Genomic DNA, 16712 nt, shown 5'->3' with positions numbered 1-16712 from the left:
TTGTCCTGAAACAAAATGTCTTCGGACGATGCCGCCACAGACATGATAGCATTTTACGATCCCCAAATTGTTTTATGGTCGTATAATGAACAAGAACAAGAACATGTATGTAGTTTTGTTTTTACCTTTAAGGAAGGTAGACTGCATTAACAGTTTATACATATATTCAAGTAGAAGATACAACTAAAACACAAATAACGCTTCAATAATCACATCAACAACGAACACAACGGTATCATAACATATTTAATTTGTAAATTATAAAGTCACTAGTTATTTAAAATAAAACAGTTGTGCTAATGCAAACAGTTTGAAGGCAAAATGTATAAGCATTGAAAAAGGTTGACAAATTTATGACCAATCAGGCTTAGGATTTTTTGTATACATGTATGGAGTGATTGAGTACAAGGAGAAAAGCATGAAATCGGACTGTCATTGTTGCAAAATTATGTCTGTCATAATCTTATCACTATTAAATATTGTAGAAATCTGAATATATAAACATGTTCACATAAAAGCAATAATATAGCTAATAATGGAATATTGGTGGATAAATGTTTAATTTGCAATCATATCAAATCTCCTTATTTTTATATACAAATTTTGATGTTGGCGATGGAAGGAAAAGGGGGTTAAATTTTGTAAAACTGACATAAAAAAATAATAAAAGATTCCAAGCTTATCATTGTGAACGGCATTGTATTCCTCATTTATAAAAAAGTAAAATATCAGAAAAACAAGGAAAATTCAAAACGAAAAATTCCCTTATCAAATGGCAAAATCGAAAGCTCAAACACATTAAACACCTGTCATATTCCTGACTTGTTTCAGGCATTTCCTGATGTAGAGAATGGTGGAGTAAACCTGGGTTTATTGCTAGCTAAACCTCTTACTTGTATGACAGTCTCATAAAATTCCATTATATTAACCACAATGTGTGAACAAAACAAACAGACATGATATGTACCAATTTAAATGTCAAAAAAGGGGTACATCAGTCGACATTGTGTTGAAATCTTAATCACTATAAGAAAAAAGAAAAATATGTCAACAAAGAAAAACAAAATTGCATATAGACCAAAGCACATAGGCAAACATAAACAAGGATACAAAAAGGACCATAGCCGATTAACATAATGGCAGGATGTTTAAGTACTGAGCCACACCTAAAGATCCCAAAGTGGTATTACCAAAAAAGGGTTAAACAGTAAAAGTAATTTACGAAGACAAATAAAAGAACACTACACCACGTTATAAGGATGATAAACAACGTCAGTGATTAAAATCTTATTTCAAGACCGTCATATTGGTGAAATTGAATATGTATCAAAAATGTCTTGGTATCTTCAGAAGAACATTTAACTAGAACCTGTATCGCTTACCTGATTCTACTTGGGTTTTTGAAATCATATAAAAAAATATAAAATTTGGCTAAAAGTGACAACACAACCTCATAAGGAAAGGAACATTCAGGCTATGTTTAATTTCATTCAAAAGTCCCCCACTGGCGGCCATCTTGGATGATGGATCGTATACAAAGTAACAACACTTGGTCAGCACATCATAAGGAACATTCTTGCAATGTTTGGTTTCATTCCATTCTGTGGTTCTCTAAAAGAAGTCGTTTGTATGCATTTTCCATATGCATGATATGGTCCTATGTTAAACTAAGTCCCCCGCTGGTGGCCATCTTGGAAAATGGATCACCTACAAAGTAACAACACTTGATCAGCACCTCATAAGGAACACTCATGACGATCGAAACGAAAATGTTAAAAAGGCAAATCAAGCAAGAAATTGTATAGCATTGCGCTAAAACACCCCAAACAACACATGGTGCAGATGGCCTGAATTGAATGAGGCCAAACATTTGCTTGGTAGTAGGTTTTCAAATGTTTTTCGACTTTTGATATGTCATGTATGTTCTCAACAATTTGAAAATATAATATAACCAAACAATCATCACTGACCTGTTTAGATTTAAACTTCTGTTTTCTGATGGATGAAAGATAAGTTCATTTGACAGAACATGTTATGTCAAAAACATTCGTTGTGAAATATACCATGTTATGTTAGCAACAATTATATTTACATAATAAGAGCATATCGTTGTGAAATATACCATGTTATGTTAGCAACCACTATATTGACATAATAAGAGCATATCGTTGTGAAATACCATGTTATGTTAGCAACAACTATATTTACATAATAAGAGCATATCGGTGTGAAAAACCATGTTATGTTAGCAACCACTATATTTACATAATAAGAGCATATCGTTGTGAAATACCATGTTATGTTAGCAACAACTATATTTACATACTAAGAGCATATCTTGGTGAAATACATGTTATGTTAGCAACAACTATATTTACATAATAAGAGCATATCGTTGTGAAATACCATGTTATGTTAGCAACAACTATATTTACATAATAAGAGCATATTGTTGTGAAATACTATGTTATGATAGCAACAACTATATTTACATAATAAGAGCATATTTATGAATAGGCTTATTTATTTACAAATGTACATATAAAATTCGCTGTTTGATAAACACAATATACAACAAGCTAATGTCAAAAATTTCAGAAACACTTTAAGGACAAGATTCTGTCACTGAATTAGTTATTTCATATGTGCATACTTTATTATTCATTAGACTTAAAATTTAGACCTAAATTGACTATTAAGGTAACATTGAACAGCTTTAAGAGATTAACATACACAATTATGATTGAAATTAAATTGATAATAACCTAATTGCAGCTATGTAGGTTATTCAAAATTTATCAAAATAGTACATATAGTATATTGTATCAAGTTACGACATATCCTTTAGGTTGCACTTTGTAAATACAGCTGTTTAACAAACAAAGCCTCTTTTGGGATATCTACTAGTGATATATGTTTTGTTTACCTACTGGTTGCTAGATATGATACTATGTTGCATCTCAAAGAGACACATCTTAGGAACTTTACCAGAATGAATTCACATGGATAGCAGCCAAATTAAATTCTGAGAAGGACCAAATGTTAAGTGAGAGGAAATATATAATTTCAGTATACATGTAGGTTTAAATTCCTGGAAGTTTGAGGCATATAAATTTTGAAAATATGCAGCACAGCCATATGTTTTGACCTTTGGAAAAAACAGTAGTGCATATGAACTTTCCAATTACTGGTTCCCAATAATTATATTAAGATACATTAAAATTATTTTATATGAATATAGAATATGTCATGACTGCTTCATAATTATATTAACTGTTATGGAACGAACACTCGTAGATAGCTTTTTCCTTGCCAAGCATGACACTCACACATGACATATGTTTAAAATTAAAGAATGTTATCAATTATATATTGTGATTCATTCACATTGATGATTTAAGTGACCAAATCATTGAACATTGGATTGACAATACATCCTTGTATTCATTGTTTACTGGTGTTTGTCCTAGATGTCTTTTACTTGTTGTGTAAAGTTTTTCTTCTGAAAAAAATGTACATTTATTTTATTTCAAGCATTGATGAAAGGTTGCCATATCTGTGCTAGTAATTTCTGTCTTTTCTATTTGATCTGCTAGATCTGCATAAATAGAGTCTTTCTTTAGGGCTTTGAGAAATTCATTAAATCCCTGTTCACTTTTTCGCAAAAGAATGTCCATCAAATTCCTGTTCTTTTCCTGTGGTGTTTTACCAGATTCTATCTTCTTCCCATCATCAACTGACACTACCTCTTTTGATATTAGATGATCTACTATGTTCTCGTGTTGTATATCAGTGATGACCTTGAGGTAATTCTTTTGTAGACGAACTTTATACAATGGAACATTACAAACTGAAAAGCCTACAAAAATATAAAAAGAGAGATTTTATTTTCTTAAGTGCTATAGAATGATAGAATAGATTACCTTAGCCGTATTTGTCACAAGTTTTTAGGGTTTGGGGGACTCAATGCTCTTCAAATTTGTACTTGTTTAGCTTTGTAATTGTTTTGAACTGAGCGTCACTGATGAGTCTTGTGTAGACGAAACGCATGTATGGCGTATTGCATTATAGTCCTGGTACCTTTGATAACTATCAACCTTTTATTTTTTTTTATAATGAATTTTATCTATTGTAACAAATAGATTAGCACAACATGTATGAACAAAGGTATACAGAATGACATTTTCACACAAAGGAAGTATTAAATAATAAAACAACAATTGAATATATATGATGGTGCAATAATAGGTTGAAAATAAATAAATATCTTATAACATTGAAATCTTATGTGTTCTTGCAATATACATAAGTGGTGTTTCAATCAAATGTTAACCTTTATTATTTATTCTATGATAGGGCCCAGGCACTCCAGTATTTGTTATATTCCTCTACAGAGAGGTTTTGAAATGAAATGTATTTTTCTATCAACCTTTTATGACTTAAGAGGAAATTAAGTTCTGAAAAGCGATTTGGACCGCATGAAATTGATAACGTGTTGTTTTCTCTTTTCAGCATCACTTGGTTGATACCTCTGGCTATGTACTTCCATTACCCTAGAGTATTCTTCTCAGTTGTTGTTACATTGGTTGATACCTCTGGCTATGTACTTCCATTACCCGAGAGTATTCTGCTCAGTTGTTGTTACATTGGTTGATACCTCTGGCTATGTACTTCCATTACCCTAGAGTATTCTGCTCAGTTGTTGTTACATTGGTTGATACCTCTGGCTATGTACTTCCATTACCCTAGAGTATTCAGCTCAGTTGTTGTTACATTGGTTGATACCTCTGGCTATTTACTTCCATTACCCTAGAGTATTCTGCTCAATTGTTACATTGGTTGATACCTCTGGCTATGTACTTTCATCACCCTAGATTATTCTGTTCAGTTGTTGTTACATTGGTTGATACCTCTGGCTATGTACTTCCATTACCCTAGAGTATTCTGCTCAGTTGTTGTTACATTGGTTGATACCTCTGGCTATGTACTTCCATTACCCTAGAGTATTCTGCTCAATTGTTACATTGGTTGATACCTCTGGCTATGTACTTCCATTACCCTAGATTATTCTGCTCAGTTGTAGTTACATTGGTTGATACCTCTGGCTATGTACTTCCATTACCCTTGAGTATTCTGCTCAGTTGTTGTTACATTGGTTGATCCTCTGGCTATGTACTTCCATTACCCTAGAGTATTCTGCTCAGTTGTTGCTACATTGGTTGATACCTCTGGCTATGTACTTCCATTACCCTAGATTATTCTGCTCAGTTGTTGTTACATTGGTTGATACCTCTGGCTATGTACTTCCATTACCCTAGAGTATTCTGCTCAGTTGTTATTACATTGGTTGATACCTCTGGCTATGTACTTCCATTACCCTAGAGTATTCTGCTCAATTGTTACATTGGTTGATACCTCTGGCTATGTACTTCCATTACCCTAGAGTATTCTGCTCAGTTGTTGTTACATTGGTTGATACCTCTGGCTATGTACTTCCATTACCCGAGAGTATTCTGCTCAGTTGTTGTTACATTGGTTGATACCTCTGGCTATGTACTTCGATTACCCTAGAGTATTCTGCTCAGTTGTTGTTACATTGGTTGATACCTCTGGCTATGTACTTCCATTACCCTAGAGTAATCTGCTCAGTTGTTGTTACATTGGTTGATACCTCTGGCTATGTACTTCCATTAGGTTACATTGGTACTGACATGATTTATAACAAACCCTTATAAAAATTACTGTTTATCAATTTAAAAATTATGCAAAAACTAAGGTTTCAACTCATATGCTGCAAAATTGGTCTTAAGTGGATTTGTCTAATTTGTAGGTCCTTTTTGGGTATTTAGCTTTTCTACTGTTGCGGTTTCATTCATTGTTAACTTCAAATGGATTGGATTTCAGCTTCACCAAACACTATCTTGACCTAGTTTAATTTAAATCGGGAACGAGAGACGGACAACCGGATGGAGAAATGAAGGAAAAAAACGAACAGACGTACGCATGAATGGACACACAGACCGAAATAACATAATGGTTTGGGCATACACACAGTCAACAATACTTCATAATTATCATTCGTTAATAAACATTTTTTTTTCTATAAGCTGTATCACTATTGAATAAAGTATTACAAATAATACCAAGAACTTCAACTTTTATTGCCTTTTTTGTCAGCAACTAACGGATAATTTAGACATTATATTATCTATCAAACGAGTTGATACGGATAGAGATGTTTAGTGTATTAACAGAACTGGCTTAATTTTACATTAGAACTATTTTAATGCATTATTTTCTTTACTTTCACTTAATAGATACGTATTAATCCATAGATGGTTTGAAAGTTCATATGTTTCATTAATACAAATTTATTAATACACAGCTATTGTATATATAAAGTTTATTCTTGATGTAGTGTAGACGTGTTTAGCTTAATGTTGGAAACTATTGACGAACAATTTATTTCTCATATATATGCAGTGAAATTGATTTTCGCATCATGCAGTGAAATTTGATTTTCTATTTTTTTTTTAAATCTAATACACTCTGTGTGGAATGTCACACTAACATGTGCAGAAGTACCAAAATATTTTATATTTTCTTTATAAACATTCCTTGCTTGTGTTTATGACCCCTTTAGTCATACCTTCATTTTCAGCAGATACTAATGTCGGACTTGGACTAGTTTCCTGTGAATGATATATTAAATCATTAGCGATATCTTCGTATCCATAATTACGTAATCCATCAACAAACACACTGTAAGCAGGTTCTCTCCTTTTAATCACAATATCCAGCAATGCTTTGTTCTGGTCATCATGTCGAGGATAATGTTCAATACCAAGTCTGTCGTCTGCTGATATCACCAGATGTGTCATCATATGGTCTAAAATTTGGCTGATTTGTATATCTTGTATAATTCTGTTTTCGTTTTCCCTGATTCTATCTGTTAATGAATAGATTTGTGTATTAACAAAGACGTTTAGTGGATCGTCAAGTAAAAGAATGCTTACAATTTTCTTACATTTTTTTTGTACATCAAATGTTGTTTCCCGAAAAACATATAAACTGCCATGAAATGTCATAAAACAGATATTAAATCAAGTTGAGTGTCATTCGAAATTTAAAGTAAGGTGTCGCTCTACGGTCAGGTTGTTGTCTCTTTGACACATTCCCTATTTCCATTCTCAATTTTATTGCATAAGAGAAAATACAAAACATGTCAGTATATTATATTGATCTCAATAAGTTCAGAAAGGATCATGATGTAAAATTAGCAGTATGGATTGGACTAATTACAAAACACACCCCTTCCAGTTTGTGTATCTTTCTGTTTGGGATTTGTTTTCCTACTTTTTCCTGCAGCAAATGTTTTCAGAGCTGTCATCACTTGGCGTTATTTAGCAAGTATTAGGAAAATAGTGATCAAGGTCTGGTTAAGCATTAACTTAATATGTCAGACAAAAGTGGTAGAAGAGAGATTTGTGCTTAACCATATGATGAAGTACAATAGACAATCTTTGTTTTAAATATTTCCCTGATTGTATTTAATTCCATTCAACAAACATAACGTCAGTGGCATTGTATAATAAAACTATTTTAGCACTGATTATATATATTTCTGTTATAAATCTATGATATACATATTCCATGTACTGAATAACTGATTTACATAATATAGTGTCTTTTTTTATTTACTCAGACCGTTCATGTAGCATTACCTGTTACAATTTCTACTGCTTTAAGTGTATTGGGATCAACGTCCTTTAAAACCTCCTTTAAACACCTGGCTCCTTTACCAATATTTACAAAAGCTTGCTCAAGTACCCGTATTGTAGGTTTCACTGTTCTATCTTTCCTCCATGTAAATAACACTTCCTTATTCTGTGCTGTCAAATCACGATCACATTTCTCTTTGATGCTCTCTATCTCTTCTACAGACAGTCCAAGTTCTATTCCTAGTTGAAGAACTATCTTGCCTATCAGCGGTGCTAATCTGTCTACAATTTCATCTGATGGAATGCAGTCTAGAATATCATCAGGAATACCTGGAATAAGAAAACAAATATATCTACAGAGAAGTATTCAAAACTAATTAAAGACTAATATTGCAGTGTTACCTTGAATGCTTTTTTAAACAATGGAATATTGTTTATCCTGGACAGTCCAATGCGTGTTATGCTTATGAGACACAAGGGTAAACATTTGCATTTATTTTCCAGCTGATAAAAATCAAATATGGTAATGTATACAGTTTCTAAGAAGGAGACAATAGCTGAAACTGAAAAACGGACCTAAATATTTCCCCCATTACTTCATTGTAATTTTATAATTATTCAAGGGCATATTTTTCCCCATTTTGGACTTCCAAATTTTAACTATTGTCTCATCCCAATTATTTTAATCGTCTACTGGATAATTCTTAAAGGGTCATGACCGGCATTTAAGAGTGCCTTATTAATTACATATCGATTATTATTAGTGTCATTTTATTCACTGGCTGGTTACAATCGAAAAATAAATTAAGGCATACAATGTATACATTTCAGAATACTAGTAATACGGAAACAAAACAAACCACCAAAACTGAAAAATGGGATTAGGGTAAATGGAAACCTACCAGTTGGACATCTTCACCTTACAATCGTGCCATAAACCCAATGCAACTGCTCCATTATCATGATTATTTCCTGGCAAACTACCAAACAACACATTGATCAATGGACTATGATAAAAAGACCATGTCAGACAAAACCTGCCAGTCGGGAATGTATACCTTACAACCATTTGATATATCAAATATAGTTGACATTTGACTTATATGTGCAATTGACTAGACCAGAAAACTCATCTTTGATTACAGAAGCGTGACATTGAGGTCATTTATACAATGAATATGATTGACGCATTGATAAAAGTATCTAAAACAATGTCTAATCATAAAGAATAACATCTACAAATTGAATGAACCTTGAAATTGAGGAAAAGTTTAGTCAGACATGTATACGTCACATTCATAACACTTACCAAATATAGTTGTCTTGTTGAGATACAAACTTGACCAAGTAAACATAACCCTGATCATTGATCCATGAATACAGGTTAAGGTCGGGTGATTCTTGTCTGATTGACAAAAAGACATTCAAAGGAACCAGCTATATGTCGTATAACTAAGCATAAGAGAAAAATTCCCATTACTTAAAATTACAAGTTTTGTTTTTCAAACATCAGTTAAACCATGAAATTGAGGCCAATGACGACGGATGTATACAAAACATAAACTTCTTAACGTTAGGAATCTATACACACAATGTAGAATAAAGCATCCACGTCTTCTAGTTTCTGAAATATCAAGCTTTACAAAATAGTTAAAACGTCACCAGATTGTCTCACATTCTGCAACTTTTTTCACAAGTGAGACAAAAATGACAAAAGACACATAAAAGTATATGTAGTATGATCATTAAATTCACAATTGCTAAGTTTAAAAGTTTGTGTTACAAAAGACTAAGCTCCAATGTTCGGGAAATTGGTAAAAACGTTTGGCCTATGTTATAGTTTTGTCTATCTACTATTATTCAGGCTTTCAAGACAAAACAATGCATTGTAACCGTATGTTCTATGGTTAGCCATAGCAGCCATGGTTGTTGTCAGAACAACATTTATGCTGCATATTAAAAAAAAATATTCACTCTAGGTTTTGTTGAAATTGGTCCAATAGTTTCTGAGGAGGTGACTATCTTTATAAAAGTATACAATGGACAAACTTTTAATGTTTTCTATTAATTGGAATAAATTTAGGGAGGCAGTCATTTTTACAACCAAATCACGCATGGAAGATAAAGATGGTGATTATATTTTCGAAAGTATGTGCTGACTGCTTTGTAATAAAATAAAAAAAATACATAACTATATGATAAAGATAATAACATTATGATTACTCAATTCCATGAAATGGGAAAACTAGAGGCTCTAAAGAGCCTGTGTCGCTAATCTTAAGCTATGTGCATAGTAAACAAAGGACACAAATAGATTCATGACAAAATTGTGTTTTGGTGGTGGTGATGTGTTTGTAGATCTTACTTTACTAATTATATCTCTATCTATAATGAAGTTTGTCCAGTAGTAACAGTGGAAAATATTTTTAAAAAATCCTTAAGGAGTCAATTTACCATTTTGATCATGTTGACCTTATTTGTAGGTCTTACTTTGCTGTACATTATTGCTGTGTACAGTATATCCTTATGTATAAAAGAATTCAAGATATTAACCAAAAGCTGCACAATTTTATAAAAATTACCAATTCAGGGGCAACAACCCAACAACAGGTTGACTGATTGGTCTGAAAATTTCAAAGCAGAAAGATTTTGACCTAATGAACAATGTAATCCTATCAGATTTGTTTTGGTTTCAGAGATATGAGCCAACAACTGCATGTTACCCGATGTTCTATTTTTAGCCATGTCAGCAATCTTGGTTCACGGGCAGGGTCATCAGACACATTTTCAAACTAGATACCCTTATGATGATTATGGACAAGTTTGGTTAAATTTGTCTCAGTAGTTAAAGAGGAGAATATTTTTGTAAAATATTACAAATATTTACAAAAAATCACTATAAAGGACAATAACTCTTTAAGGGGTCAACTGACCATTTAGGTCATTTGACTTATTTGTAAATCTTACTTTGCTGAACATAATTACTGTTTACCGTTTATCTTTATCTATAATATTATTCAAGATAATAACCCTAAACAGCAAAACTTCCTTAAAATTATCAATTCAGGGGCAGCAACCCAACAACGTGTTGTCCGCTTCATCTGAAAATTTCAATGCAGATAGATGTTGAACTGATAAACAATTTTACATCATGCCAAATTTGCTCTAAATGGTTTGGTTTCAGAGATGTAAGCAAACATCTACATTTTACCCCCTATGTTCTATTTTTAGCTATCCTGGATGGTAAGCTGGGTAATCAAACACACTTTAAAAAAAAATAAGATACCCCATTAATGATTGTGATCAAGTTTTGTTAAATTTGACCCAGTAGTTTCAGAGGAGAAGATTTTTTGTAAAAGTTAACGACGGACGAAAGACGAAGGACGACGACAGACGCCAAGTGATGAGAAAAGCTAACTTGGCCCTCCAGGCCAGGTGAGCTAAAAAGTTGCACAGTTAAATGAAAAGGAATCAAGATGACTTTTTGTTCAGATTAACTTCCCTTAATCGAACATTGTACCAAGGTAAGCATAACATTTATGTTTTTTTTCGATACAGAACAGTACGAAAAACATAGCACTTTTTAAATATACCATGCACAAATCTTAAGATATCAAAGTACTTACTAGATTTCACTTGTTTTCTCTGACGTACCTGCAAATATGATAATATTTAACATTAATTTATTTCAGGGTGATAAGTTACATCTACCATTGATCCATGTTATGTGGATACAAGTTTTTACAGTTATTACAGAAGTAAAGGGTCAAGACAAAATCATAAAGACATGTTCAAATTACTCATTGCTTATGACGGTTTTGGTCAAAGATTAATATTATATAAACTTAACCTTAGCAAAAATTAATGTAAAAAGTTTAGTAAAAGTACCAAACTCAAAGACAAATTCAAAAACAGGACGCTTATCAAAACTTGACCAATTTATATCAATATCAATCAACTGAAAAGGTGAAAAACAGGACGCTTATCAAAACTTGACCAATTCATACGATATCAATCAACTGAAAAAGTGAAAAACAGGACGCTTATCAAAACTTGACCAATTTATACGATATCAATCAACTGAAAAAGTGAAAAAAACAGGACGCTTATCAAAACTTGACCAATTTATACTATATCAATCAACTGAAAAGGTGAAAAACAGGACGCTTATCAAAACTTGACCAATTTATACGATATCAATCAACTGAAAAGGTGAGAAACAGGACGCTTATCAAATTTGACCAATTTATACGATATCAATCAACTGAAAAGGTGAAAAACAGCGGCCATATTCATTAGTTGGTACAGGCATTTTCAGAAAAGAAAGCGTGTTCAATCTGGTTTATAGTCAGTTAAACCTCACACTTGTATGACAATTGTTTGTTTAAAGGGACACCATTGGGTGAGTAACCCAGACAGATATAACAGGTCAAATCACTAAACAATTCCTACAAAAGACCAACTTATGTAGCAAAGCGCCAAAACCAAAAAATAGTAGATACTGAATTTTGAGTTTCACTATAACATCAACAAAAAAGTGTTAATTAAGTTATATATATATCACATACCGTCTATAGTATAAACAATTTCTCGTAAGTGAAAATAAAGGAAATATAATTACAAAAAAACTTTTGTATCCAAATAAAACCCCTCGGTCCTCCTGGACCAGAAATGCCTAACGTAAAAATTATTTCAAATATTCTTAAGGGGTTCCATGGAACCCTTTGTCTCGGCTCCTATTGCTGCTGCGTGTCAATGTAATGTTGACTTAATAAAAACTCAGTCAATTTATCAGTTAAATACAGCATTTTTCGATTTTCTCTCTTTAAATGCTACTTCTCGGTCAAGAAGATAAACTTCTGTCCAAGTTTTATGAAGGCTTACAAACTAAGTATGTAAAAACAAATAATCCCAAAATGTCGGTAAATGTTAACTAAAAAGTTAGTCCAACTTTCAAGAGGATACTGAAAATGAAAATATATTTTCAAAACGTTGCATCAGACATTATCTATTACCGGTAATAATTAAAAAGCTTCTGCCAATGTTTCATAAAATTCTAGGAAGGTTTGACAGGGTATTTGAGGTGAAACAAACTTTAACCTTAGACTATATCTACTTGTTAAAAACTGTTAAAAGTCTATGTATCATTAAAGGGACATTGGCTGTCAAATGCATGCTTATCGATTCGACTCAAATTATACCATATAATTTAAAACTATTAACATGTATATTTAAATTATAAAAAAAAGTCCTAAATAAACAATTCACGAAGCATGTGGTCGATAATATTTATCCCTACTTTGTGTGTATTCAAGTCTAGATGCCATTTAATTAACCATCGATGTGACCTCCAAAGACAGCCTACGGTCATATAACCCGATATCAACAAGAACTTGATACTATGGTTTTGTCATTAACAAGGATCTATCCATATTTCATAATATTCCCGAAAGGATTAAAAAAGTTAATGACATTTAATTAAACCCTTACCACAGACTGGACCTAAATGTTGATGTTGCGGCCAATGCCTAAACCAGAATCAAGGATTGCTATGTTTCACTTTCACGAAATTAATTTTGTAGGCTCACCAACAACCTGGTGTTAGTATGTTCAGATAGAGAGTCATTAAAAAATCATAAAATCGAAAGAAACATGATATCTCGAAGACAAACAAAGGGAAACTGAAGTAAAATCAAAAGAAACATGGTATATTGAAGACAAATAAAGAAAAACTGAAGTAAAACTGAAAGAAACAAACTCAAAATAAAAACTAGAATCTATAATTTAATATGACATTGCATATGTCTCTATAAGGTCTTGGTACTGTCCTATGCAATTTTTTGGTCAATTGCAGATAAACATTACAAGACAGACATGTACACCTTAAAACCATACCATTTACCAAATATATATATAAAAAAAAAAAAGCAAAAGTCAATTGCAGTAATATTTACTTACCACACATAATGTATGTGATGGTATTTCCATTTCTCTCAATCCATTTTCCAATTCTGTGAATGTAATTTCATCATTATCTTTCAAATGCATCAGTGTCAAAAATTTTACCATCTGTGTATTTGTTGGGTAATTCTCTACCATATCACTCCATACCATTTCTTCCATTCCAAGATGGAGAGCCAAATCGTGTAGCATGCGTGTCTCACAATTAACAGACAGACGAAGCAACTCTGTGTTACTTGGGATCTGAGATAACGCATCTTCACTCAAACCTAAAATGAAAATAAAAACACATATATATATAAAGGAGATGTAGTTTATAATTAAAGGCAACAATAGTATACCACTGTTTGAAATTCATAAGTCGATTGAGAGGAAAAACAAATCCGGGTTACAAACCAAAACTGACAGAAACACATCAAATATTAGAGGAGAAATACGACCCAACAGAAACACAAAACTGGTAAGATTGCCAATGAGACAACTCTCCACAAAAGACTAAATGACACAATAAATAACAGTTGCTGGTCACTGTACGGCGTTCAACAATGAGCAAAGCCCATGCCGCATAGTCAGCTATACAATGGCAATGTCAAACAATTCAAACAAGAAAACTATCGGCATAATTTATGTACCAAAAATTAACGAAAAACCAATATGTAACGTATAAACAAACGACAACCACTGAATTACAGGCTCCTGACTTGGGATAGGCACAAACATACAGAGTGTGGCGGGGTTAAACATGTTAACGGGATCCCAACCCTCCCACTAACCTGGGACAGTGGTATAATAGTACAACATAAGAACGAACTATAAAAACCAGTTGAAAGAGGCTTCACTCATCAGTTGGATAAAAATACAAATACTATAAATACAAGTGGACGTGACCGGTAACTTCTACATCCCAACAACAAAACTACACTTAGTATATATCTGAGAGTACTCACAGTTAACTGCCCAGTAGGCAGTACTTCGGTACTGGCGTGAAAATACGGATTTTTTGTGTTATTCAAATTTGCTGTTACAAAATGATAGAAATAATTATAAATTAAGTAATGTATCTCCCTCCTTTCACGGATTTGGCTCTACCTTTTGGACCTTTCAGATTATAGCTCTTCATCTTTTATATAAGCTTTGGATTTCAAATATTTTGTCTACGACCATCACTGCAGAGACATGTATTGTCGAAATGCGCATCTGGTGCAAGAAAACTGGTGGACTATTAGACTTCGAGGGTATCACCAGTCCTGTTGCCACTACTTCGGTTCTGGCATGAAAATACGTTTTTTTTTGTGTTATTCAAATTTGCTGTTACAAAATGATAGAAATTATTATAAATAAAGGAATGTATCTCCCTCGTGCAAAGCTCTGATTCCTTTCACGGAAATGGCTCTACTTTTTGGAACTTTTATATTACAGCTCTTCATCTTGTATATAAGCTTTGGATTTCAAATAGTTTGGCCACGAGCATCACTGAAGATACATGTATTGTCGAAATGCGCATCTGGTGCAAGAAAATTGGTATCATTAATTTTATTACTAGGACGTTTCTAAATTTCAGTTAACAAAATTTCCGTAAAAATCAGGATGTGTTTAATCCCGTTTCAAACAAGTTTTCTACAGGTACAACCAAACTTCAAAACCGAGTCTTTATATTTATGGACAAATTTAGTAAAGGTTTTAAGTCATTTATGGTAACGAAATCCCTGGCTTAATAATTTACCAGTAATACATAGATTATGTTCGTTAAAATCAAATATGTAACAACAGACACGGGCATAGCGAACGAGCTGTGAAATATAAACACTGAAGATAGTCCCAAAGGAACATCACCATCTAGAAATGGATAATTGACAATTTTAGTGTGGAGTTTCCCGTTTAAAACCGAAATATCTAAATATAGGAAAGGACAGTTATTACCATTTAAATTTGATTTATTCAAAGTATGTTCCTTTGGGTAAATTTAAGCAGTGTATTGATAAAATAATTGATTATTCAATGACAAAAAATCATTAAGATAACGGTAAGTGTTGTTGAATTTATCAATTAAATGCAATTTAGACGGGTCTTTACTGAGATTGGTCTTAAACTGTGATTCATAACAGTACAAACACAAAACAACTATTAAAGGGTCACAATTAATGCCCATAGGGATACCTACAACCTGTTGACAAACTTTGTTTCCGAATCGTACATGATTGTTATCAAGGGGGAAAATAACAGCTTCAATCATCTCATCACACCCTCATTAGGTATACCTAGCATATATAATGTACCTTTCTCTTTAGAGAAGAAGGCTTTAAATGAGTTGCAGCACATATATTTGCATTCATATTTACCAAAATACTATTTAATTAAATAGGAACACTTTTGTTTGATAAGACAGTGTAGAAGTGTAGTGTAAAGAGTAGAAAAAAAAACAGAATCAAAGGGACGATCAAAAACACGAAATTTATTTAAAACATCCAAAGAACTTTTTACACTCCAAAAATAGTTCATTTAACTATGTGCATATATTGTATTATAATAGTTTATAATAAGCTATTTGATAGCAGTGAATGAACTTGTTAAAAGCACTGAAAGATAAGTTGTAGCATGTGTAAAGAGAGTACGTTATATACCGAGTTAAGATGATATAATTATTCAACATTGGAAGTTCGTAATTTGAGCAACATATGCAGTAATCTAATTCTAAACTCTTCGAAGTTATCTTCACAAAATACACCTACATGTATTACCTTATGTACAGCACATAGTTGTATTTGTTGACAGCAAAAGTAGACAATTTACACATATGACATATAGGATATATTTTAGTAATGTACAGCAATTAATCTTAACCATGTTAACTTAACATGCAAATCATATATTCTAAATTGAAAGTGTCTGATACATATATCTTTTGTTATTGTATAAACACAGATGGTTAACATCCATTACTTTTCCAAAGAAGTTTCAATCTGAATTATGTGAAATATTGTCAACAGCACAAAGGTAAAGCATATCAGTAGCATGGTTTATGTCATGAGA

At 32.4% G+C, this 16712-nt stretch overlaps 1 protein-coding gene across 1 annotated transcript in view; it reads right to left on the bottom strand.

Annotated features, from left to right (window-relative positions):
* Nucleotides 1-236: 236 nt before the first annotated feature.
* The window catches only part of LOC134718327 (uncharacterized), a 36768-nt gene continuing 20292 nt past the window's right edge, over nucleotides 237-16712 (bottom strand). Inside the window, exons 8-12 of the mRNA XM_063580822.1 lie at nucleotides 13680-13951; nucleotides 11348-11375; nucleotides 7725-8051; nucleotides 6650-6949; nucleotides 237-3859 (exon numbers count right to left, since the gene is read on the bottom strand). Of these exons, the coding sequence (XP_063436892.1) occupies nucleotides 3525-3859; nucleotides 6650-6949; nucleotides 7725-8051; nucleotides 11348-11375; nucleotides 13680-13951 (1262 nt within the window). The 3' untranslated portion in view covers nucleotides 237-3524. The remainder of the gene's footprint in view (nucleotides 3860-6649; nucleotides 6950-7724; nucleotides 8052-11347; nucleotides 11376-13679; nucleotides 13952-16712) is intronic.

Source organism: Mytilus trossulus, chromosome 5 (assembly GCF_036588685.1).
Source record: "Mytilus trossulus isolate FHL-02 chromosome 5, PNRI_Mtr1.1.1.hap1, whole genome shotgun sequence".
Lineage (NCBI taxonomy): Eukaryota > Metazoa > Mollusca > Bivalvia > Mytilida > Mytilidae > Mytilus > Mytilus trossulus.
This window is presented reverse-complemented; position numbering and strand designations above follow the sequence as displayed.